The sequence below is a fragment of the Bos mutus genome, chromosome 2 (genome assembly GCF_027580195.1).
Source record: "Bos mutus isolate GX-2022 chromosome 2, NWIPB_WYAK_1.1, whole genome shotgun sequence".
Lineage (NCBI taxonomy): Eukaryota > Metazoa > Chordata > Mammalia > Artiodactyla > Bovidae > Bos > Bos mutus.
The window spans coordinates 20,590,064-20,616,664 of NC_091618.1; the positions used below are offsets into that span (position 1 = coordinate 20,590,064).

Here is a 26,601-nt window from a genome sequence, read left to right on the forward strand (position 1 = left end):
GTTGAATCATTATGCTGTACATCTTTTTTATTTTTTTAAATTTGGCTCTGCCACTCTGCATGCAGGATCTTAATTCCCTGACCAGGAATGGAACTGAGATCCTGGGAATTCCCTTTCTTCCAGTTTTAATGATACACTTGATACAGCACTGTGTTAAGTTTAAGATGTATCCCATGGGGAATTAACCTGTCTGTCCGCTGGTTAGGGCTTTGCACTTTCACTGCCATGGGCCCAAGGGAACTAAAATCCCACAAACTTTGAGGTGTGGCCCTCCAAAAAAAACTGGAAAAAAATGATACAAAAATACAGCCTATTTATCAAATTAAAAGACATTAATAAATGAATTTTACATGATTTGGGAGAACACATTATTGTCCTGCTTATATTAATGAAAAAAAATATTCATTTTACCTCCATTAAAATTTTTTTTAAAACACAGCTGAAAATCCTGAGTCAGTGATGTTACAGACTTAACTGACCAATTTGTTCCTTCATTGAGTGAGGTGAACTTAAGGCACAAGAAAACACTTTGCCGTTGCAGTCTGGTCTCCTTGGACTGTCCACTCTTTGAGTAACACCTTTTATGTTATTTATTTTATGATCCTCCTATATCTCCAGCAGTTGTTTCTGCAATAGAGGAGGACTTTGGAGGCACCCCTAAAGGGTTCAGGCTGCACATTAAGGCCTAGTTGAGCTTTAAGTGCAATCTAATCACACTAGGGCCACAGCCTTGTCTAACTCAATGAAACTAAGCCATGCCCTGTGGGGCCACCCAAGACGGGCGGGTCATGGTGGAGAGGTCTGGCAGACTGTGGTCCACTGGAGAAGGGAATGGCAAACCACTTCAGTATTCTTGCCTTGAGATGAGATGGCTGGATGGCATCACCGACTCGATGGACCTGAGTCTGAGTGAACTCCGGGAGATGGTGATAGACAGGGAGGTGGCCTGCTAGGATTCATGTGGTCGCAAAGAGTCGGACACGACTGAGCGACTGAACTGAATTGAACTGAACTGAGCTTTAAGTGATGTTATAGTGCCACCTAGTGGCATAATTGTTGAATTACAATCAAGAATTAAAAAGACAGGGTTGGGTGCAAACACTTCTTTGTTAATTTCAATTATAAATAAGTGCTTGAGTGTATGTTTAACTATACTGTGGAAGGCAGTGGCCAAAGTGGGCTGGGGGTGGTTTTATTACACAGATTCCTGGTCCCAATAATTTTACTGGACAACATCACCCCAAGTAGATATTAAAATAACATGCATAAAACAATAATGAGAAATAAGTGCTAAGCTTATGTGGGTATTAATTGTTTGACGGTGGATATGAGAGTTTATACAAGAGTGAAGTTGATGAGGACTGTAGTGAAAAGGGAAGCAGCGGCTTTGAAGTCGGGTGTGGCTCTGCTTCTCCAGGTGGTGGCCAAGTGGCCTTCATCTCTCTGAGCCTAGGCTTTGTCATTTAGGACAAGTAGACAGTGGATGTCTTTGTGCTCTAAGGATGTGAGGATTCCATGCAAGGAAGGCACAGTACATTTTCAGGGACCAGAATGGAGTGAGTGCTCAGTGAAGGGTGTCCTAGCATCGTCATTGTTGTTGTCATCATAATTTGGGTTGGGGGAAGGTTGAATATGAGCTACAAATGGGCCAAGGCTGCTATTCCTTCAGGCAAAGAGAATACACAAATGTGACTGGAGGACAGGGTGTGGGTGCAGATGCTTAGGGACCACGGTTTGCTGGGGTGGAGGAGGATGGGCTGTGCTCACTGCAGTGTTGATGGAAGCATGGACACAGCAAAGGGAAGACTAAGGGTTAGTTGACATTGGTATGTGCAAGTGAGGGGGAGACTGGACTTAGGGAAGCGGGGGAGGCTGGTGCGTGGGTCGCCCATGTGGATGACCAGACCGTGACCCAGGGCCTCCACAGTGGGGTGACAGAGGGACAGACATCTGAGAATTAATTCAGAGAAAGAAGCGATAGACTTGGTCTTGGGAGAAGGAGGGATAGAAGGTCGGCAAAGCTGACAGCTGGGTGGTGAGCTTAGCTGGTGGAAGAAACCCAAGCTGCCGTCTGCTGAGTCAGGGAGGAAAAAGGCAGGAAAACCAGTCTGGGCGTGGTGACCTCAGCTTCTGACATGATGAGTGTGAATGTACAGGGAAGAAGGTTCAAGGAAGTTTCTAGAGAACGGTCAGAGATACAGGATGGGACTAGGACATTAGATTTGAGAACAAAAATAGAGGTCTTTAACTAATTTGATGAACACTGTTGTATGTGGACTTTCCTTATTTATACAGGGATAATAATCCACAGTCCTCAGGGCTGCTGGTTGGATTAAGTGAAGTAATATATGGACACCGCAGGTGTATAACCCAGCTTAATAAATAAATACCTTTCCCTTCCTGCGACACTTTTGACAGTCAATGTCATGGTCTTATTGGCCAAGAGTGATTTGGAAATTTATGTGTAAACAGTGTGATAAAAGGCTTTCCAGATGGCTCAGTGGTAAAGAATCTACCTGTCAATGCAGGAGATGCAGCAGATGTGGGTTCAATCCCTGAGTCCAGAAGATCCCCTGAAGAAATTGACAATCCGCTCCAGTATTCTTGCCTGGAAAATTCCAAGCAAAAACAGGGGAGCCTGGCAGGCTACAGTTCATGGGGTTGCAAAAGAGTTGGACATGGCTTAGTGACTTCACTTTCATTTTTACTTTCTGGCTCAGACGGTAAAATGTCTGCCTACAATACGGGACACCTGGGTTCAATCCCTGGGTTGGGTAGATATCCTGGAGAAGGAAATGGCAACCCACTCCCATATTCTCGCCTGGAAAATCCCATGGACAGAGGAGCCTGGTGGGCTACAGTCCGTGGGGTTGCAAGAGTCGGACACGACTGAGTGACTTCACTTTCACTTTAGTGACTAAACAACAACAGTATAATAAAGACATCTTTCTTGTTTGTTCATTCATTTCATTCACTCAGACTTCTTGCACCGATTCTCCGATTCTAAAAGAGCAAGAAGTAGTGGCAGAAAGAGTGTGATTGTATGTGCATCTGCCATTGTCTTTCTGTAGCTATTTCTCCCAGTCCTCACACTGCTCAATAGATGAAGGATTTCTTTTTTTTTTTTAATTTATTTTAAGTAAAATGACTTTCCAATATTGTGGTGGTTCTTGCCATACATCAACATGAATCAGCCACGGGTGCACCTATGTCCCTCCGTTCCTCTTAGGGTTTGCTTCCTGGAAGCAAGCAGACCAGTGGCAGCCCAAAAGGCTGATTTGAATATTTAGGTGTTAAAAATGTACATATCGTCTTCTCTGTTGGTCTCGTCTACTAAATGTCGTGAAATAAAGATAGTTTGTTCCTAGCCCAGCTCAAGAGACGCATCTGACACGGACGGTTAATGAGGGGGAATCCTAAAGGAATGCTCTGGCCTCTGAGAGCCAGGCAGGCGTGGGAGCCAGTGTCCACTCCGATCGCCTTCAGCCTTTATTTGTTCAGCTGGCCCGAGAGCCCGGTGCGGCTGCAGCCACAGTGGGGAGGCACGTGAATGGGTCTGATGACTCGGCGTCCGGCTGGCCTTTGGGTAGAAAGCCATGGCCTGGCGGCTTCCCATGGCATGCCAGAGCTTCCTCGGCTGTCAGGCCGATTGTCCTTTCTGGATTCAGTGAATCCTTTTTCTGACTTCACTGTCTCTCACTGAAGGTCATAAACCACAGAGGCAATTCCAGACCCACAGTAGCAAAAAAAGAAAGAAAAAATTCAGAGACCCTACCTCTGACAGCCAGCCATTCATTCCCTTGGGCATTTTTTTCTTTTTGCTAGTGACTGAAATGCAACGCTCCATTGCCTAGCATGGGTGAAAAGTGCAAGGGTAGGAGTGGAATAGTTCTTAAAAAAAAAAACAAAAAAACCTTTTTTTAGAGATGCAAAGTTCTTGTGATTATTTAATGATTCTGTAGTTACGGAAGTGTCTTGTCTTGTTCAGTTGCTAAGTTGCCTCCGACTCTTTGTAACCCCGTGGACGGCAGCACTGTCCTTCACTATCTCCTAGAGTTTGCTCAAATTCACATCCACTGAGTCAGTGATGCTGTCTAACCATCTCATCCTCTGTCATCCCCTTATTTATGTCTATTCATCATGAAGTTACTTTTAGTGTTGCCTGATAAATTAGTAAGCTCAACTCTTAAACATGTTTTCTTTTAGTGATCCCTTCTTTTATATGAAGTGATTTAATGAAAGTGGAATCATTCCATCACTGTGGATAAATGATTTACTCAGATTAGATAAACTCACAATGACTATTTCAAATATTGGTGCTCGGAAAGTTTTTGTGAACAGCTTTCTGGCATATTTAATACTGGTATACAAGGTTTTAGAGTATTTTTTAAGATGTATTCTGTAATAAGATAACGATTAAGAGGAAAAAAACAGCACTGCATGTAGAACAAAACGCAAAGTCTATCCCGTAGAAGGGAGGCCTTTAATGCTCTCTGTTAGATTTTTCACTTACACGGTAGGGGTTGTATGTGCAGTTTAGTGTGGTTGAAGGAAGACCCCTATGTCAGATCTCAGCAACCACAGACACCAACAGGGCAGCGTTCAGGGCCACTGCTCTGCTCAGCCCGGGTGGAGTCATCTCAGGTCCTCATCCCTACTCTCAGCCACTTCCAGGGACAGCAGTTCAGAGCCAGGGGAAAGCAGATCCTGGACAGTCTTCCCTCGGGTTGGGTGGGGGATCTGACCACGTGATTTTGTTAAATGTTGTTCTCTGCCTTTCTTGCATCATGGCCTCGGGCACCTAGACTCTGTCTGCCAGGAGCTCTGGTCTGGTGGGTGTGGGGCTGGGGACACAGAGACAAAGAGGTGATCACAGGAGTGGATGGGAAGTGTCATTACGCAGGCATCTTGGACAAGCATCTCATTCTGAAGGGTGTGGGGTGAGGGTAGCAGACAGCGGGGTTTTTCTAGGGGAGGAGTGAGAGATTACTTGGGGGGCATGGCAGGGGCACTTCAGGGACAGGACACAGAAGCCTGTGAAAGAACGGAGCTTGACATCCCTCGTTCAGGGATGTCAGTGTGACCGATCAGGGCTAGGGAGGTGGCAAAACGAGGGACGGAGAATTTAATGATACAAATTACCATCGCTCGATGTATTTCTGTTTAAGGGTGTTTTAGCTGGCGTGTTCTCAATCAGGACACACTTCTATATTGAAGGCAGTTTTATCATTCTTGCCACTGTGCTCAGTATTTCCACCCCTTTTCTTTTTCTTTCCAAAGTTCCATTAGGCTTGGACTCGGCATCGCGTGTCTAAAGCGAAATACATTAAAGAGAATTATAGCCAGTGAGTTGGCTGTCCTTTCTGTTCCCCTTTTCTGTCCAGACATGCATTTTGTTGTTTTTAGATCATAGGTTTTGTAAAGTACAGTGTCCACAATAGATAATTTAGAACTTTTTATATAAATGATATGTAAGACAGATAATTTCCAAACTTAATGAAAAAGCAGTTATTTCCTGAGCCTTATGGTAATTAACCAAAACCAACTGAGATTAATTAACACGTAGAAAAGGTCAGCTGAAGTCATTATTTATGCTGACATTTAGATTGTAGTTTAGAAACTGTATAATATCTAGAGTAAATAGATACGCCTTCAAAGTGCCCCTAAATGGATGGGGCCCATATGATTAGATTTTATATTTTGTTGTTGTCTTTTCTGTAACACTTATGTATACATTTAAGCTTCCTTGAAAATTCTAAGCTTATAGTATTTTTATGGGTGCTCAAGGAATAGCAGCTATTCTAATGATAATGAAAATGCATGAAGAGAAGGGAAAGTACGAATAAAGTATGATTTTGACTTACAAAATGTAGGCAGATGTTAAAGGTTGTCAATAATGAAAAAAGGAATGAGGAAGAAAGCATAGAGTCCAGGGTCAGCTTGGTGTTAGGGGATTGGCTGAGTGGACAGACCCCATTTTCAGTCCTGTGGATCATTCACAGGGACAGAAAAGTTATGGAAGTTCGCTTAAGTGGTACTCAGGCAGTGGCAGCTCCAGCTTGGGCTTTAAGTAGTTTCAACAGGATGCACTCTGTTTATCCTTTGGGGGTTGAGTACATGAGGAGCTCTGGGGCTCATGCTCAGGGCTGGGGCCCATGACTGGCCCTGGTGTCAAGAGGGTGGCCGCCTAATAGAACAGTCTCACTCGCCCCCTTGTGGGATTTCATTCATAGGATTCCTGAGATTGGGTCACCAGAATGGTGCTTACACACTGATTTCAGATGATTCAAATTTTCATGTAGATAGGACTCTTCAAAAAATCTTTTTCCCCTGGGCCCCACACACTCAAAGGCTGGCTCTACATTCTTGGGCAGGGTCCTGTGCACACTGGTGGTTTTTGTTATTCAGTCACTAAGTCATGTCTGACTCTTTGCGACTCCATAGACTGTAGCCCCCCAGGCTCCTCTGTGTGGGATTCTCCAAGCAAGAATACTGGAACAGGTGTTCTTCCCTTCTCCACGGGATCTTCCCAATCCAGGGATTGAATCTGAATTAGACAACACAGCTGGACATGTGTGTGCACAGCACACGGTGTCATGTGGCCAGATCACCCTGCACTGGCGAATTCACTGTTATAAACTTCTCATTGAAAAGCTTCTCTTCACCTCATCTAGAGGTGTTATCTTAAGACTGCAAAGTGAGTTATTTTAAAAAACATTTGAATCTAAGATACTCTCTGCTCACACCAAATTATAGACAGAGATTGAATGCGGAGGCTGGAAGTATCATTTAGAAACCCTGACTTTAGATTCTAAAGTTCATTCAAAGAGCCTCATAATTCCCATACATGGGTTATTTTATAAAAATAAATTTGAAGTATAAAATCAAGGAATATGTCATAAACATTACATTTGATAGCATTCCTTTTTGCAAAGTTCAAAAATCACTTTCCAGGGTCGAGGTAGGGTGTTTCTGGAGTGGATGGATGGTCAGGCTGGACCACCAAGCCTGAGAGCATAGTGACCGCCACACGAACCCTTCATTCATTCATTCATTCCTGAGCCAAAGGCCATGGCAGGTGGTAGATAGAAGACTTATATGGTGAGCAGATGTCCCCACCCTCATGGTACTAGTATCTCATTGGAGAGCAGACAATGAACTGATGAGCAAATACATAATTGTAAAACTGTGAGGGACTTCCCTGGTAGTCCAGTGGTTAAGACTGTAATGCAGAGGGGGGTGTTCGATCCCTGGTCGGGGAACTAAGATCCCACAGGCTGTGAGGAAGGGCCAAAAGTTAAAAAAAATGTGAAATGCTAAGATCTTAAGAAGGAAGTAGACCGAGTGCCCTGCTGGAGACTAATGGGGATGTGGATGAACTGAGAATCCTCCTTCACTGGTGGCGGTTCAGGAGAGACTCATGTCATGTGCAGATCTAGGGAAAGAGCCTTCGAGGAAGTGCTTGCACCGAGGCCCTGGGACAGATAAGAGCAGCGTGCTGGATGCAGTGAGTGTGGGGCGGGCACAGCACAGGGCGCAAGGGAATCTGAGGCCACACTCTGTGAGGCCTGGAAGGTGAGGAGCACGGGGTTTATTTTGCTTGCAGTGGGAAGGCAAGGAGAACTTGAAAAGCAGGGCCATGCTATGATCTGATTTCTGCTTTAATGCCACTTGGAGAAAGGCCAGGAGTGGGTAAAAGGAAGCTGGAGAACTACTTGGGAGCCTAGAGTGCAGGTCTCACTGATGCTGGCTGGACCAGTGTGGCAGCAAGGCAGCAGACAGTGAGGTGGGGAGGCTTCAGATCTCTTTTAGAAGTGAAATGGCTAGGAACTGAGCATGGGTTAAATGTAGAGTGGGAGAAAGAGGAATAACAAGGGTGATCCCTAATTTTCTGGAGCTGGAGAAGGTGAATGGAAGATCAGATCTGGGGAGAAAAATTAGAAGTTCTATTTTGCATTTTTTTTTTAAGCTAGAGGTATCATTGTATTTGAGGCTTCCCTGGTGGCTCAGACGGTAAAGAATCTGCCTGCAATGCAGGAGACCTGGGTTTGATCCCTGGGTCAGGAAGATCCCCCTTAAGAAGGGAATGGCTACCCACTCCAGTATTCTTGCCTGGAGAATTCCATGGACAGAGGAGCCTGGAGGGGCCACAAAGACACGACTGAACGACCAGCAACAACAACCATTGTATTCAAGATGTCAAGGAGGAAGCTAGATATGATCATCTGGAAACTGATCAGAGAAACTAACGCTGAGATACATCAGCCTGCCTACTTCAGAATAGAAAGAGTTGTGAGATTCGCTGTGGTAGCTGAACATGCATTCATGGCATCAGTGCATCTAAATGCAAAGGGGAACAGGCTTAAAGAGAGAGCTTTCCTCATCTTTGCCCCAGAGATATTCCCACTGTGTGTTCAGGGGGAGAGCTGAGTTCCTGAAACTTCTTTGCCTAAAATAAAAGGTGATATTTTCATTCATGGAAAGGAAGTTAGACTGCATAAAAATAATGTGACGAGGAGAGCCAGCTTCCAAATTAGGGATAAGAGAGCAGATAAAATCAGCTAAAAAAGAAATGTTTCTCTCTAAAAAGGCAGACAAATCATTAGCCATTTGAAGGAAATGAAAGATCTGGCAGTTTTTCCTCACTCTTGTGTCACTAACATAATGTTAATGAGACTTCATTTAAAAATTACTTACTTCAGGGGACTTCCCTGGTGGTCTCCTTGTGATGCCGGGGATGTGGGTTCAATCCCTGGTCAGGGAACTAGGATCCCACATGCCACAACTACTGAGCTCCTGTGCCACGGCTGGAGAGTCCATGCATGGCAAATGCAGCCAAATAAATTTTTAATTTTCAATGACAGAATGAAAAGAATAAGAGGACTATAATCAGTATATAGATGTGTGTGTATGCACATGCAGTGATTCAAATTTACTGTAAAGCTTTGATTCAGATTGAAAAAGACAACATTCCTTTCTTTTTTGGCAATTAATTCATCATTTGTCCTTCTGTTATTAAAATTTGCTCCATCTTTAATTTTACAGTCTTCTGTAAACCCAAGTCACCGTATATTTGTGTTAGAAAACTCTACTTAAGGCTCACACACCACTCCCCTTACCTTTTTAATCTTTCTTCTTAGGGTCAACCGGGACCAGCAGGGCCACAGGGTCCTATTGGACCCCTGGGACCACCGGGACCCACTGGGATCCCAGGGGAGAAAGGGATGAAAGGTGACAGTGGCCGTCCTGGAGCAGCAGGTGACGTAGGTGACAAGGTAAGCCTCTTCCTAAGTGAAAGACTCATTAACCACTCACCAGCGTTGCTATACGACATTTTTTTTTTGGTATAATCACAAGTAGTACCTATTTGCACCTTATAAAAATTAAGCCTGAAGCCCTCTTGTATAATCAGCCCTTATTTCTAGCCCCCTTTCCAGAGGAGCATGCCTCTCTGGATGTTTTCTAGATACTTAGAGAGAAGAGCATGTCAGGCTTCCCTGGTGGCTCAGTGGTGAAGAATCCGCCTGCCAATGCAGGAGACACGGGTTTGGTCCCTGATCTGGGAAGATCCCACATGCCACAGAGCTACTAAGCCCGTGCACCACTGAGCCTGTGCCCTAGAGTCCAGGAGCCGCATCTGCTCAAGACCACAATCCGGGGAGTCCATGCTCCACAACAAGAGAAACCACCGCAATGAGAAGCCCAAGCATGACAACTAGAAAGTAATCCCCACTCGCCACAGCTGGAGAAGAGGCTGTGCAGCACAAAGACCCAGCACAATCCCAGATAAAATAAATAAATAAAATGATATGAAAAAGCATGAATGTATCCAGTGAGGAGTGGTTTTCTTTATGACTTTTTCAAAAACCTAAATGATATTATGTGTATCATGCTGAGTCTTTTCTTTTTCCACTCAATCACATGGCTTGGAAATCACTCCATATCAATTGATGTAGATTGAACTTATTCCTTTAGAAACTTTGTATAATATGCTATAATATGGAGATAAAACTATTCTTTATTCTCTGCTGAGAATTTGAGATCTTATTGTAGTGCAAGTGTGCAAAAACAGTCCTGTCAATTACCCATGTTTACATTTAAGGTTTTGTTTCTCTGGGATAAAGAGATTCTGGGAAGTTGAATTTCTAAGTATCCAGTATTGTATGCTTTGAACTGATACTGCCATGTTGGCTTCCCAAGTACAAAAAGAAGGAAACACAATGCTGATTTCTAAATGTTGGCATTTGAGCTCCTTAATGTAAAAGTAGATGACAGTGCCCATTAAGGGTTGTTTTTTTTTTAAAGCAAGCCATTAATTACTAATGCTTTTAAGTAAATCAACTGGTTAATCTAATAATTTAGTAACTTTTATATCTTTGTTTTATTTTCTGGGATTTTAGGGTCCAACCGGAGTTCCTGGATTTCCAGGTCTGGATGGGATACCTGTAAGTATCCTTAAGTTTTCTCCATTTTGGGGGGGAAGAAACTCATCAAAGCCTTAAAGTCACATGATCTAATGTATTTATATGATATATAGTAAATGAACAAAAGCAACAGCAAATGGCGAACTTTATTTTCTTATTTTCATAAATGGCAGGGTATATGCATTTCAATTTTGTGTAATAACTCTGAGACCAAAACACTTTACTTGAAGAACAAGGTTTTCAAGCAGATTGGAGAAAAACATTTTAGAACATGAGCTAGATATACTTGTCAGCTCAAGTATAATTTTCTGGAAATAAATTTATTCTCATTATGAAATTTTTTATTAGCTGTGAGTCCTAATGGTGGGAGTGGGCTTAAAGCTCTCATTTCTAATGTGAAAATCAAAGGAAAGAAGAGAAAGGTATTTGGCGACAGTTATAATTCATTAGAGTCTTTCTGAGGATTTCAAGGAAGATTTCCTCCCAAATCTCTGAAAATACTCCAAACTAAATGAATTTAAATTAGAGTGTATGAAAATAAATTTATGTCTTCCCAGGTGGTGCTAGGGGTAAAGAACCCATCTGCCAGTGCAGGAGACATAAGAGACATGGGTTCGATCCCTGGGTCAGGAAGATCTCCTGGAGGAAGGCATGGCAACCCACTCCAGTGTTCTTGCCTGGAGAATCCAATGGACAGAGGAGCCTGGCAGGGTTCAGTCCATGAGGTCGCAAGGAGTCCCAAGAGTTGGACATGACTGATGTGACTCAGCATGCACATATGCACTGTACTACATAGTATTTGTGGGTGGGAAAGGAAGATTCACAAAACTGAACAACATGTGAGTCATAAAGGCCATAATCTGGGTATCCATATTGCATAACCGTTTTGTTATGATCAGTTCAGTTCAGTTGCTCAGTCATGTCCGACTCTTTGTGACCCCATGGACTGCAGCACGCCAGGCCTCCCTGTCCATCACCAACTCCCGGAGTTTACTCAAACTCATGTCCATTGAGTCGGTGATGCCATCCAACCATCTCATCCTCTGTCGTCCCCTTCTCCTCCTGCCTTCAATCTTTATATTCTTGCAAAAATACTCACCTATAACTTTGTTTTCTGTAGGGGCACCCAGGGCCTCCTGGATCCAGAGGCAGACCTGGCATAGATGGCTACAATGGCTCAAGAGGTGATCCAGGGATTCCAGGAGAAAGAGGAGCTCTTGGCCCACGAGGGCCCCCAGTAAGAGAGCCACAGCTCATTTTAGTGGGAATCAAGTGAAAAGAGCCTCAGTGGGAACAGAATTGATGTGTTCAAGAAACAGAGTTATTACAAGTATCCCAGGAGCCTGGTGAACAGATGGGGGTGACTGGAGGATAAGAACAGAGAGTTGACATGACAGCTCTCTCAGTAGCTGACATGGGGCCTTGTAGACTGTGGAAGGAAGCTGGGTTTTCTTTTCCATGACATGGGAAGACACTGGATGGTTTTAAGGAAGGAAGTGATCTGATCTGACTGATGTTCTACCAAGATGCTTCTGGTTGCTGGATAGAGAATGGATAGTAGGGGAAGGGAGGCCAGTTAGCAAAACTGAGGTTGTTTATCCTTCAGGGTTCACTGCAGCCACTTAAACCCCTCTAGGTATTTCAAACAGAAAGGAATTTAATACAGGGAATTTGGCACTTAATATAACAGTTGGAGGATTAAAACTCTGGGGTCACTGCAAGATTTCAGGGGGTCACTGCAAGATTTCAGGGGCTCACACATAGCTGAGATCCAGAAGTTAGAAGCCGCTCCTGCACCTCAACCACTACCTCTTATCCCCACTTCAAGACACCAACAAACACTTAGGTTTCTACCTTCCTGCTTGGCAGCATCAACAGTACCAGAAGAGGATGTTTTGTTCATTTCTGCCTCCCAAATCTCAGAAGTACATCTCCCAGGTGGACCCTACTTCACAGCCAGCTGCAAAGCAGTCTGGGAAATGTAGTGTTTAGCTTTCTAGCCCCCATTATGCAAAATAAATAAATAAATGACAGGAGTTTGGAGTGGAGGTTCAGAAATAGTTGACAATATCCAGCACTTAAGAGGCCTTTACTGCTCTTAGTGCTTTTTATTTCCTTCAAATGTTTGCGCTTTTATTTAAATATAACTTTAGTAAGAATGACTCTTTCCTCTACCACGTATATCCCATTTCTCTCTTTTCTCACTTAAAGACTGGAGATGATTAGGCCTTTCAAAACTGATTTTCTGTGGCTGTTTTTCAGCCTTTCTGCTTCCCTAATTAAATATCATCACCCAGAATTCCTTATAAAAGGCTTTCTCATCACCACCAGTCGTCTTACTTTCTTCTGTGCATTTTCCTTTTGTTCCAGGTGCTAGTGGAAATGGTCTGAACACAGAGCTTAAAAAAGAATTTCCATAGTCACCTTTTTCTTGTGGTATCAAGTAACACAACGGACTTCCATGGTTAAGCTTCTCAACCACCATTTATTTTCAAACTCAACCCCTTGAATATGCAAGTGCAGTCTGGTGAATGCACATTTCTTAAGATCTTCAAATTGGATCACACCGCCTTCTACTGAGCGTCCATGAACACTCAAGAGAGCAGGATTCTCAATTTTAGCTTTAACACAGCAGGTTCTTCTGATCACAGTACTGAAGTTTGTCATAATGGTCTCTTTGTAAAGTGATTTTTTTTTTCCCTTGACCCATTTTATACATGGGCGGTCCTCACTTTGCACAGGAGTTGAGACTTTAATAATGGCATGCAATCCGAAGGCACACAAAGCAACCTTAACATCCAATGGGAAAATTACTGTTATTCCATGACCTTTAAGATATCTCATTAAAACATCATAAATATATAGGGGTAATTTTAAAACTTAATATTTATTTATCACATTATAATCTAAAACATTAGAAACATTGAGAATTAAAGGGTTTTCTTTCTTCGTAAAAACTTGTCAAAGACAGTTTGAATTGGGCTTGCCTTCTCCTGGTCCTGTAACTTAGGACATGAAGTGGAGGAGTTTTCTGTGCTTTGGTGAATATCACCCTCTTTTCCAAGTTTGGACCAGCTTCCAGTGTGGTGAAATATCTCCAAGAGTTTCTGTAACATGAGGTTCTTCTGTCTGTGTCACTTCCTCTGGTACGTCTTCATTCTTTTGGTCACAGCCGCTTCCTTCTTTTGCGTGGATATGTTTATCTTCGCTGAATTCCTCTGGCTTGAATGACAGTAGTGACAGCACTCTCACAAGGGCTCTTTTTCCCATAACGCCACTTACATTCTGTTTGAATTTCGCCTCCAGTATTAGCATTTTTCACTCCCTTTTCATCTTTGTTGGCCAGTCCTCTCTGTCAATGACTTATTTTCATGAAATGTCACTTGGGTGTGTCACTGGGAGGGAAGCAGGGGGCAACACAGCTACACACTTCGCTGTCTCTGTGTGAGCTAACAGATGTTAGTGACTGGGCACTGGTAGACTTTGAGAGGAGTGATACGATCAGCTGGTGATCTTGATTCACCGGTTACTTATATAGCGATCTGTGGACCATTGAGCTAGCAGTGATGTTTGTGTTTTATGCGTTGACTCAGTTAATACACAATGGTAACTGAAATTTGAAGCCACTGGTTGGAGGACTGGTGTGATATAACTTATTTGTGGAACTGAAACACACATATTGGAACTGTGAGAAGCAACACTTGTCTGTATAAGCGAATCTGATGTCTCAAGGAAACTGATGGTGTAATTTACCACGAAACTCTAGTTATCTCCTTTTGGAAGCAAAGTCAAACACTCTCCTAACAGGGATTAACTTTGAAACCTGTATGTGCTTCATAGAAATTTGATATAATGGCACCTCACTCCAATATTCTTGCCTGGAAAATTCCATAGACAGAGGAGCCTGGCAGGCTATAGCCCAAGGGGTCACAAAGAGTCAGACACGACTGAGTGACTGAGCAACCAACTTACGATGTATTAAGATATTAAGTAGGACATTAAGATGGAGAAGGAAATGGCAACCCACTCCAGTGTTCTTGCCTGGAGAATCCCAGGGACGGGGGAGCCTGGTGGGCTGCTATCTATGGGGTCGCACAGAGTCGGACACGACTGAAGTGACTTAGCAGTAGCAGTAGCAGGACATTAAGATACTAAATAGGGAAACTTTGGGGTGAAAGTACATTAAGGTGTTTTGATCACTTTTAAAAATTACTCTAAGTAAACAAACTTGCAGCTACATGCAAAAACCTTCTAAAAGAAACAGGTTATTTTTTTAAAAAAGCTAATCTAAAGGGTACCTAAGCTCTGTTTTGAATACAAATAGTTAAATGGATAAAATAATTTTTTTGCTATTTCTGAGGCATAAATTATTAACTGACAACTTCAATGTTATTTACTTATAAGAATAATCCAAGTACTATATACATTATGTTGTAAGGAAAAATGCAATTTTTCTGCTGAATAATAAGCAAATAGCTATAAATATATTAGCATTATGTATAACCTATATAAATATATAATATATTTATAATGTATAATAAATATTTATAATATGTTTATGAATATATTAGTAGATATTCCATCTTAGGAGATTCCTTAATCTTAAGCAAATATTAAATAAGTATATATGAGTAACTGAGGATGATAATAATAATGAGAATAAAATAATCTCCACTAGTGAAATATGATTATAACAGTAATTTTATTGGTAATATTTCAGTTGCTAAAGAAAATACAGAAATAGTAATATGCTCTTTTCCTCTCTCAAGTGAATATTTTGTTTTCAGGGCCTTCCTGGAGAAAAAGGAGAAAAAGGAAATTCAGTGTTCATTTTAGGTGCCACTAAAGGTATGCAGGTAAGTGCTATGATCAGGGTGGATTTCAAATGAATTTTTTTCCATACAGGTAAACCCATGTAGAAAACACATGGCCTGAGATTTCCTTTGGAATGCTACAACATGGATGAACCCTGTGGTCATTATGCTGAGTGGAATAAACCGGTCAAAAAAGGACACAAAAGGGGTGATTTCCACTTAGAGGAGGTTCTTACAGTAGTTGGATTCATAAAGTTGGGGAGCAGAATGGTGCTTGTCAGGGACTGGAGGGAGGAGGACTAGGCAGCTCATATTTAGTTGGTACAAAGTTTCCACTGAAGAAATGAAAAGTTTTGACAATGGAAGCTGGTAATGGTTATATAACATGATGAATGTATTTAATGCCACAGAACTGTGCACTTAAAAATGATTGAAATATTAAATTTTACCGTATGAATGTTTTACAATGTATTTTACATTTTGCGGGGAGGTGGGGGCGGGGAAGCCCATATTCAAGAGAATATACACTCCTTGATTTTTTAAAAGTAGGTAAAGTCTCAGGACAGAGTCACGAAACGGTAGATGAGCACAAAACAGGTGTGAGAGAATTGCAACACAAATTCCCTTTACACCTGCTCTGGGGTGATAACAAAGCGTCCGTTAAGGCAGCCAAGCTCTGCCAATCAGAAGAGAGATGGTTAAACGCTGATGAAATGGAACCGTTCAAGTGAGGATTTAGAAATGAAAGATGAAATCCTCTTTTAAAAAATTCATAATTTATTTTTATTGGAGTATAGTTGCTTACAATGTTGTGTTAGCCTCCACTGTACAACAAAGGGAATCAGCCATATGTACACATATTCCCTCCCTCGGGGGCCTGCCCTCCCACCCCGCCTCCCATCCCTCCCCTCCAGGTCATCACAGAGCACCAAGCGGAGCCTCTGTGGTTACGGCAGCTTCCCCCTAGCTATCTCTTTTACGCCTGGTAGTGAATATATCTCAGTCCTGATCTCCCAGTTCGTGCCACCCTCCCCTCCCGTGTCCACGTGTCCGTTCTGTACGCTGCCGTCTCTATTCCCGCCCTGCAAATGGTTCCACGTCCTCACACCTTCACGTCCTCACACCTTTCCCTGGTGTTGGTTGGTTTCAAATGAGTAGAAGTGCAGTTCGGGGCTTAAGACTAAAACCAGGAAAGCGCCTCCACAGAGCTCTATCCACAGCTGTCTGTTCTGTGCTGACAAACTAAGCAAACTGCACAGACTGTCCAGATAATTCCTGCGTGTGTGTGTTTCTTCTTTTCACGTCCTGTGTGTTTGAGGGGAACAGTGTTGCTCTTCTAATGCGTTGTACCGCTACTGTTGCAGGGCGACAGAGGGGACCCAGGACCTCCCGGCTCACCAGTAAGTCCTTGGGGCAGGCCCAGAGCTTCCGTTTGCTCCTCAAATAACCTATGGTCCCCACTAGTAGGTTAGTAGGTCCCCACTAACCTAACCCCACTAGCAAGACAGGTTACCTAGATTTGCAGGGCCCGCTCGGTGCAAAATGAAAATGTAGGTCTCTTGTTCAAAAATTATTACAAATTTCAAGATGATGACAGCAGAGCTTTAAATCAAACACAAGGCCCTTTGTGACTGCACTGATCACAGGCTCAAGGGGCCATCCTTGAATCTCAGCTGGCTCCTGCTTCTCTGCCTCTTCTGTCTTGCAGTGACCATTTGGTATTGCTCAGGTAGCCACAGTCACTTTTAGGAAAATGTACCTCTTTGAAACTACCTAAATCATATATGTCCAGTGAAAGCAATTTTTGCCTGCTGAATCAGTAATTGTATATTGTGTTTAATATTTTTCACCATCCTCATGTTCCTGGAATTTGTAATTCAGTGATTAGACTTGTTCCAATTCATCAGTGTTCACAAGACTAAAGCTGAAAGCAATTTTGCCTCCTAATGGTTCACCGTAATTTCATTTAGTTACTTCTGGCTGTTGATGGGATTATTTCCCAGGTTGGTTCTCTTCCTACTCCGGAAGCTCATTGCAATGTTTTCAATGAGATACCTCAGTATCAATGTTAAAATAAGTAGCAGTTCATCCTCTAGGAGAGAGGAATGCCACTGCATGCTCACAAATCATCGGATGTGGGCAGGGTGAGCTGGAGAACAGAGTGCCTCTGTTCATACTTCTAGAACTGCCCAGCTATTACCCTTCCTTGTGAATTTGTGTATCAGGCCACAACTTAACATGTTCCAGAAAATTGTTTAAGGCTGAATTGTCTTGATCTTGAATTGGGGGCATTCCTATTCACGTTGATCCTTTAGGCATGTTGAAAGAATAGAGTATAACTACATTAATATTTTAATTTAATGTTCAGTTCAGTCACTCAGTCGTGTCCGACTCTTTGTGACCCCATGGACTGCAGCACACCAGGCCTCCCTGTCCATCACCAACTCCTGGAGTTTACTCAGACTCATGTCCACTGAGTTGGTGATGCCATCCAACCATCTCATCTTCTGTTGTCCCCTTCTCCTCCCACCTTCAATCTTTCTCAGCATGAGGGTCTTTTCCAATGAGTCAGTTCTTCCCATCAGGTGGCCAAAGGATTGGAGTTTCAGCTTCAGCATCGGTCTTTCGAATGAATATTCAGGACCTATTTCCTTTAGGGTGAGCTGGTTGTATCTCCTTGCAGTCCAAGGGACTCTCAAGAGTCTTCTCTAACACCACATTTCAAAAGCATCAATTCTTCAGCACTCAGCTTTCTTCACAGTCCAACTCTCACATCCATACATGACCACTGGAAAAAACATAGCTTTGAGTAGATGGACTTTTGTTGGCAAAGTAATGTCTCTGCTTTTTAATATGCTGTCTAGGTTGGTCATAATTTTTCTTCCAAGGAGTAAGAGTATTTTAATTTCATGGCTGCAGTCACCATCTGCAGTGATTTTGGAGCCCCCCAAAATAAAGTCTCTCTGTTTCCACTGTTTCCAAATAAACTATTTCCACTGTTTCCCCATCTATTTGCCATGAAGTGATGGGACTGGATGCCATGATCTTCATTTTCTGAATGTTGAGTTTTAAGTCAACTTTTTCACTCTCCTCTTTAACTTTCATCAAAAGTCTCTTTAGTTCTTCACTTTCTGCCATAAGCGTGGTGTAATCTGCATATCCGAGTTTATTATTTCTCCTGGCAATTAAAAGCATCTTGATGTCTATTAAAGTTATATGTAGAACAAGTTTTCTTTGATCTCTGGGTCTTAATTTAGTCTCAAATGTAGGGGTCAGGCACCCCCACCTGAGCACTGCTCTCTTCCTGCTCTGTTCCTTTTTCCCAGCTGTGTCAGGGCTGCTGTCCAGGACCACTCAGGAGGGCAGGTGTGTCTAGAACTGACTTCTCCTAGGTCTTTATCTACCTGGGATTACATGCAGCTCTTGCAAGAACAGTGCTTATAGTTTTTAGTAACAAAGGCACTGATTTTTCTCCTGTTTAGGGATCAAGGGGAGTGAGAGGCCCAGCAGGCCCAGTGGGGTACCCAGGAGAGCCCGGGTTAGCAGTAAGTACCGCATTACTGATGCTGTTCCTCTAGAAGCCCCGACTTGACGTTTAAATAAAGCAGAAGAAAGCAGAATTGCAGTCTTGGGTCAGGCAGAGGTGGGTCCTTTGTGAGACCTGATGAATCAGCGCACACCCACCATTATGAGTGCGAGTCCATTCTGAAGCACAGATCCCCCCTGGTGGTGGCATTGGGGCGGGGGACAAGCAGCCCAGCTGTGGTAGGAAGTCCATTGTGCATGTTTCAAAATTAAGGGTTTCCTAAAGAAGAGCTTGGGACACCCAACAAGGACACGTTCAGATTTCTGTGACTGATGAGTGATTTGTGTGTTTTTGCTGTTGATTTAGGGACCTCCAGGCCCCCCTGGGAGTCCAGGCTTAAAGGTAGGCAGCCATGAGTCACATACACAAGTAATGTCCATGTCCAACAAGACAAGTGACCACTGATGTTTGTCAGAATCATGTCTTCCCTCTTTTTAAAATTCCCAGAGTATTTAATAAATCGTTGTTTAGTCACTTAGTCGCGTCTGACTCTTTTGCGATGCCATGGACTGCAGCCCCCCAGGCTCCTCTGTCCATGGGATTTCCCAGGCAAGAATACTGGAGTTGGAGTGGGTTGTGATTTCCTTCTCTAGGGGATCTTCCCAAGTCAAGGATCGAACCCAGGTCTCCTGCATTGCAGGCAGATTCTTTACCACTGAGCCACTGGGGAAGCCCTATTTAACACTTCAACAAATTACCTAACCAGAAGTCTTACTTGCTTGTAGTTATTCTTTAATATTCAAAGGCAATGAGTTTCTGTTTTGTTTTCTTTTCCAGGGTAATCCTGGCGTGGGAGTAAAGGGGCAAATGGGAGACCCGGTAAGAGTCCCATTTTGCATGGAGGAGCAGGTGTTAAAATGCATGAACTGCCCGTGTCTAGGAGGCTGTTCTGATTATCACTTAACCTGTGTTCATCCTCTCATCACTGCCCACTTTTGTGGCCAAGGATTTGTCTTCACTGACTTATTAAGTTACCCTTACCCTTGGCCATAGAGTGACAGTTCTGACAAAATCTAATAGTAAATTCAAATTAATTTATATGACACACTTCCTCCTAGGCTAAAGAGATGGAATGATTCTGGGAATGCATCCAGAGTAACAATTATGTTTAATTACAGATTTGTTTGACTTAATTTCACAAATTTCATCAGAATCTGAAACTTCACACATAAGTAAAAACATAAACAGCTGCAATCCAAGGCATTTAGCCACACATTCTTCCACTCCCTCCACCCCTCATACTTATAGTCCTTTCTGCTGAAGTAGGACACTAAATAAGGACAAGCTTCAGCAAAGTGCTTTATGGTGGCTGTTCATCTAGAAGCAATCTGCAGTGTTTAAGAGTTGGTGAGGGGCTCTTTTAAAAAAATATTTATTTATTTGGCTGTGTTGGGTCTTAGTTGCAGCATGTGGGATTGTGGTTTTGTCATGTGGGATCTTTCACTGCAGCTCGTGGGCTCAGTAGTTGCAGACTGAGGCTTGTGAGCTCGGTAGTCGCAGATTGCAGGCTTAGTTGCTTCCAGCATGTGGGATGCTAGTTCCCCAACCAGGGATCGAACCTGTATCCCCTGGGTTGTAAAGTAGATTCTTAACCACTGGACCGTCAGGGTAGTCTCTGGTGAGCGGCTTTTTCAACAACCCTGCGTAAAAAGACACTGAGCATCCACCCTGTGCCAGGCTAGGTTTGGTGCTGGGGGTGGGGCTTTAGTGAGACAGACCTGATCCCCCCTCTCATGGGGTCCCAGCATGGTTGGGTAAGTTACTGTACATCCATTTAACAGAAGGACACACTTGCCAAAAATATATTGGAAGACATCATGATGTGGGGAAGAGCAATGCTAAGCAGAAAGTGCAGGTGACAAAGGGCTAAGCTCAACTTTGTAAAACCAGAACAACAACAAAAATTATTGAAATCTACATGTAGAGTAGGATTTCTCAACCTTCACAATACTAATGTATTATCATGGGGCTGTCCTGTGCAAAGTAGGATGTTTAGCCGCATCCCTGGCCTCTACCTACTAGATGTTGGTAAGATTCCTTCCGCTTCATTGTGACAACCGAATATGTCAAATGCTCTTGCCAAATGTTCCTGAAGGGAAGCACATCCAAACTCTCCCCTCCCTCTCCATGCCCCCCCACTCCCAATCTTGAGAACCACTAACTTAGAGAAATGACTGGGTGAAAAATAGATGAAAACAATGTTTTCCAAACTTGGAATATGTTTGTCAGAACCCCTAAACCTGTGCACCCCATTTTGAGAAACGTCACACAGTGAGGAAGCATTGCCAAGTTAGGGAAGTCAGCACCAACATAGTTGCATGGTTTGCAAACTCAGGCCATTACTCCTATGCTGCTGCTGCTGCCTGCTAAGTTGCTTCAGTTGTGTCTGACTCTGTGCGACCCCATAGACGGCAGCCCACCAGGCTCCCCCGTCCCTGGGATTCTCCAGGCAAGAACACTGGAGTGGGTTGCCATTTCCTACTCCAATGCATGAAAGTGAAAAGTGAAAGTGAAGTCGCTCAGTCGTGTCCGACCCTCAGTGACCCCATGGACTGCAGCCTGCCAGGCTCCTCTGTCCAGGGGATTTTCCAGGCAAGAGTACTGGAGTGGGGTAACGTGGAAATATTTGACTATGAGGTGGCTGTTCAAATTATCCACTATACGCTTTTAAAAATTTCTTTTGGATTGTTAAGTAAATAAAGGCATAATTTTGAAATGTTGGTGCAGAGCTCTCACAATGCCCAAGACCATGTTGCCCACTCCGTTTTTAGAGCAGACTGTCCTAAATGGTTGTTACTCATGTTTTCATAGGGGATATGATTATGGATCATTTACATTTTGTTCTTTATAATTTATCTTTCTGTACTTTTGACTTAAATGAATATACAGTACTGTCACAACATTATAAAAAAGAACCAGTAGCATGACCAACATTTGGAAGAGGCTCCTTGCTTGCCAGCCCATATGGGTTTTGTAGTTTTATTCCAGTTACAGGAATAAGTATCGTTATCTTACCAATCCATATTATGTATTTATTAAGTAAGCAAATACACAGTGTTTATGCATTTGTTCAATTACTTATTCATGCAACAGACGCCACTAGGATGGCTGCTACACCCTCACTGTGTCAGGCATTAGGGCACATCACGAGAAACAAACTGAACCCACATCCCTAACCTCCTGGTTCTCTATAGTTTCCCAGGTGTGGGTGGGAATTGAATTATTGGTTATATTTTTTCATTTACTTTGCAGAAAGTAATAAGCATTTTATGTGCATTATCTATTCAATAAAAGAATACTTTGAGGCAGGCAGTATTATATTCCCCATTTCACAGAGAAGGAGAGAAAGATTTTGAGGAGTTAAGGATAAGGAGATTTTAAGAAACTTGCCTAAAGGATCCCAGTCTAGTAAGGGCCTAGTTTCTACACACAGGTGACAACCTGACCTATCACCTGTTTTTAACACAAGAGGGAAGATAATTCCAGGTGCAAAATATTAGAAATATTTAGAAAAGTATGAAATAACTATCTTCTAATTAAGGGTGTGTTTTGGTTGTATTGTGGCAAAACCAATCCAAGGAACATTTTTTTCTTGTAGAGAACATCTCTAATGACCCAAATGAAAACTTTTGATTCATGATTTCCTACAAAGAGATGTAAAATATTAATGAACTAGATATAACCTAAGTCAAACCAAAGTGGAATAACTCAGTAAGTGATAATATATTATTATGACAGATTATTGCATAGGTGTTGAAAATCAGGTTTTTTTAAAAAGAATTTCTAGTATAATAGGAAAATGTGCAAAAAATATTGTTGTAAAATATATTAAATGACTTAACATTTTAATAAAATATAAAAATATAAACTGTATTCTATATTTAAATGACATTATATAGTTTTACTAGTTTTATAATATATTTTAATATGTTTAACACACCATTTAGTCACATATACACGTGTGTGCACATGCATATTATGCACATATATGTATATGTATACATGTGTATATACACGAACATATACAAGCACATGCACACCAAAAGAACTGTACCAAAGTTTTCATAAATATTGTCTCTGGATTGTAGGATTATGGATCACTTTTATTTTTTTAATTCATTTTTAACAATAAGTATGTATTATTTATGAAAAACAATAAACATTTAAAATTCAGTGACATATTTGCCAAGTTTTTTATTTTAAATCCATGATACATGTTACACAGGATTATAAGCATTATATCACAGTTATGAAAAGCTTCTTTGTTTCAAATTTCAGTTCAAAATAAAGTTAAAAATGGCATTCTTATTATCTTGATTTTTTTTTTTTAAAGGGTGAGGTTGGCCAACAAGGTTCTCCGGGGCCCACTCTGTTGGTGCAGCCACCTGATTCTGGTCTCTATAAAGGAGAAAAGGTAATTCTTAACTCATATGATACTTTGATAGCTGACATTTTCTGAACACGTTCCCATGCCAGCAAAGAGCTGAGTACCTACGTGCCACACTGCCTCCATCCCAAGCCTTCACCGATTGGTACTGTTATTAGCTCCACTATACAGAGCTGAAAAAAGGAGGCTTGAGAAGGTTTACCAGTGTTCTCAAGTATACCCAGCTGTTGAGTTGCAGACCTAGCTTGGGCTGCAAATGGTGACATGTCCTCCAGGATCTAGTTCCCCATTCGTGTCTTTGATATGGTGGCTGAAAAGACCACTGGAAATCCAGTTGTCCTTTAGATGTTACATATGGATCTGATGCTTGGGTAATTGAAAAGGTGACAGCTGCATACATAATAGACTCTTGGCAAATGTTAATTCCTTTGTCAGCCTCCAGCACTGATGTTACTGATGCCACGTGCAAATTCTTCTATCAGTTTTCAGTCACTGGATTCAATTTCACTATGTTGTTCAAAATGAGCCTCTCCTCTCAACAGTTATATTGCATCTCCTGCCCTGGTTCCATGGTGGCTCCCTCCCCACCGCCCCTCCCACGCCCCATGAGGCTACACTCTCACAGAGAACCAGCCTGAAGAGTGTCAGGTTTAAAGGTGCCCTTGGATCTTAGTTGTTAATTAGCAACAGTTGAAGGGTAATCCTTTATTAAAAGGTTAGGAGAACAATTGTTGAAAGAGGTAATTTCTGAAACAGGTGTAATTCAGTATGTTAAATAAGAGTAAGCAGATTATATTCTTTGTCAATTTTAGGGTATTAAAGGAATGCCTGGAATGACTGGACTTCCTGGACCACCGGGACCCAGGGTAATTTATTCAAATAATGTTAAAAAAATTTGTATGATGCACTATCTTCATTTTAAAAAATTTTACTTGGTTATTATCCTTGCTTTAAATGCTGATCTGTTACTAGAATTTTTCACTATTTTATCATAATCATGTAGGAATACTATTCCAAAATATTCATTTTCTTTAAGTTGATGGCAGTAATTTTTATTTCTTATTTTGTTTTTGCATTCCATATTGCTGAAATATAGTTGCTTAAACCCCTCTAAACGTTGTTATGTCTTTAAGGGAGAGCCTGGTATTGGGAGAAAAGGAGAGAAAGGGATTCCTGGGTTTCCAGGACCTCGGGTAAGGCTCCTTCCTGCTCTCTTGAACTTAAGTGAGTTTGGAGGCATTTCTCTTTCACATTTTTATAAGATTCAATCAATAATTCTGAGAGCTCAAAAGTGGAGATTTTCTCAAAGAGGAGTACTGTCTTGCTCAGCAAGAATTGTGTGATAGCTAAAGGTCCCAGAGCATCCCTTCTGTGCACATCATTTGGATAAAACAGGCAAGCAAAAGATGGGACAATTGGCAGGAAGTAATGGGATCATGGTCAAAGCTCTGATTTTTCCAGTAGTCATATGCAGATGTGAGTGACGGACCATAAAGAAGACTGAGCACTGAAGAATTGATGCGTTTGAACCGTGGTGTTGGAGAAGACTCTTGAGAGTCCCTTAGACTACAGGGAGATCAATAGTAGTCAATCCTAAAGAAAATCAGTCAATCCTAAAGCAAATCAACTCTGAATATTCATCGGAAGGCCTGATACGAAGCTAAAGCTCCAATACTTTGACCACCTGATGTGAAGAGTCAACTCATTGGAAAAGACCCTGATGCTGGGAAAAATTGAGGGCAAACGTGAAGGGAGTGACAGAGGATGAGATGGTTGGATGGCATCCTTGACTCAATGGACATGAGTTTGAGCAAACTCTGGGAGGTAGTGAAGGACAGGGAAGCCTGGCGTGCTGCAGTCCATGGAGTTGCAAAGAGTTGTACACAACTTAGAGCTAAACAATAACAAAAATGGGATCATGACATTTTCTCACTGGCTCAGTGTCAGTGTGATTGTAGCTTGGAATTGTTCAGTTAAGCCTATTTGACAAAAGAAAGTACTGATCTATGGATAGTAGCTAGAAAAAAAAAGTACAGCATCAGGCCTCAACATCTCCATACCTGTCACTAATGGGATCCCCATTCACAGAGTCACGATGAAGGCCAGACCCCAACAGCCATGGACACTGAGTTTATTTGACTCCAGATTTAGTACTTAATGAGGCAATATTAACTTCCATAGTAATTTTTATTGCTGATAATGCATAGAGCAACTATTAATCTCCAGACAAATTATATTGCAATGATTCAAAGATATTTAGCTCAGTGAAAGCATTACATTAAATAAATGAAAGTGGAAGAGCAATACAAACAACAAAACTGTATTCTTAATTTATATCACTGGAGAGGACATGATTTTTTTTAATAATATTAAAGAGTAATTAAAATAGCAAATGTTGTAAAGAAATGGAATCTCTTTTATGTTTATTTCCTTTATTCAGTTATCTTTGTAGGCATGATTAAAAATCCCAAAAGCAATCTCATAAGGGGAAAAATGATTTACTGAATTGGTTTATGTATTTTTATTTAACTTTGCTTGCGTTGATTTTTGTGAATTTATTAGGGGGACCCTGGTTCCTATGGATCTCCAGGTTTTCCAGGATTAAAGGTAAATGTATACCATTACAGAGATGATAAATACATTTTCATTAGTAGATGCAATTCAGTATCATTCAAAAGTTGCACCAGGACATACAGACTCATACACAGTACAGGAAACACATTTATTTTATAAATTATATAATTTTGCTGTGGGTGCAAAAACTAGAGCACAAAACTCTCTGATGCAACCTAAAACAGTGTTAAGATTTTATATAGAATCTCATGGAGCATGTGTCATTCAGATAAAATGAGAATGAGATAATTTGTCAATGAGATAAAATGTCATAATCACATTTTTTTTTCTTAAAAAGGGCATGCTTTTTGTTACTTGTAGGGGGAACCAGGACTGTTTGGAGATCCTGGGTCATTTGGATTTCTTGGCCCAAAGGTAAAAAAGTGAGCCTATTTGAGTACAATCTAATAACAGCTTATATCCCTTATGCTATCTAATTTATTTTTTAAAGTATTTCAAAATATCATTTTTTAAATGTCAGTTTTGCATATATTATTTTAATGCATGTTGTAATTATTATATTTTACATTTGTGAATTGATCTTTTTGAAGCAGATGAAAAGTACTGAAAGTCTCAAAAATTCCTTAGGGATCATATAGTATCATGATTCACAACAGAGGGACCTGTGGAGAACTTTGCTTTGACCATCACTACAGTTATTCTTTCCTTTGTAACCTCTGGCCTCACCTTCAGCACTTGTGTGGGACAAGCCATGGTGGCATTGAGATGACACAATTAAGGAGGGACAAAATTTGCTGCAAAAAAAAAAGCGTAGGT

At 41.7% G+C, this 26,601-nt stretch overlaps 1 protein-coding gene across 1 annotated transcript in view; it reads left to right on the plus strand.

The window, feature by feature from the left end:
• COL4A4 (collagen type IV alpha 4 chain) overlaps positions 1 to 26,601 on the plus strand; it is a 150,832-nt gene that overhangs the window by 36,695 nt on the left and 87,536 nt on the right. The window contains exons 5-17 of the mRNA XM_070385778.1: positions 9,141 to 9,275; positions 10,401 to 10,445; positions 11,545 to 11,661; positions 15,212 to 15,280; positions 16,603 to 16,638; positions 18,721 to 18,783; positions 19,131 to 19,166; positions 19,602 to 19,643; positions 23,158 to 23,238; positions 24,024 to 24,077; positions 24,345 to 24,404; positions 25,774 to 25,818; positions 26,146 to 26,199. Coding sequence (XP_070241879.1) covers positions 9,141 to 9,275; positions 10,401 to 10,445; positions 11,545 to 11,661; positions 15,212 to 15,280; positions 16,603 to 16,638; positions 18,721 to 18,783; positions 19,131 to 19,166; positions 19,602 to 19,643; positions 23,158 to 23,238; positions 24,024 to 24,077; positions 24,345 to 24,404; positions 25,774 to 25,818; positions 26,146 to 26,199 — 837 coding nt within the window. The remainder of the gene's footprint in view (positions 1 to 9,140; positions 9,276 to 10,400; positions 10,446 to 11,544; positions 11,662 to 15,211; positions 15,281 to 16,602; positions 16,639 to 18,720; positions 18,784 to 19,130; positions 19,167 to 19,601; positions 19,644 to 23,157; positions 23,239 to 24,023; positions 24,078 to 24,344; positions 24,405 to 25,773; positions 25,819 to 26,145; positions 26,200 to 26,601) is intronic.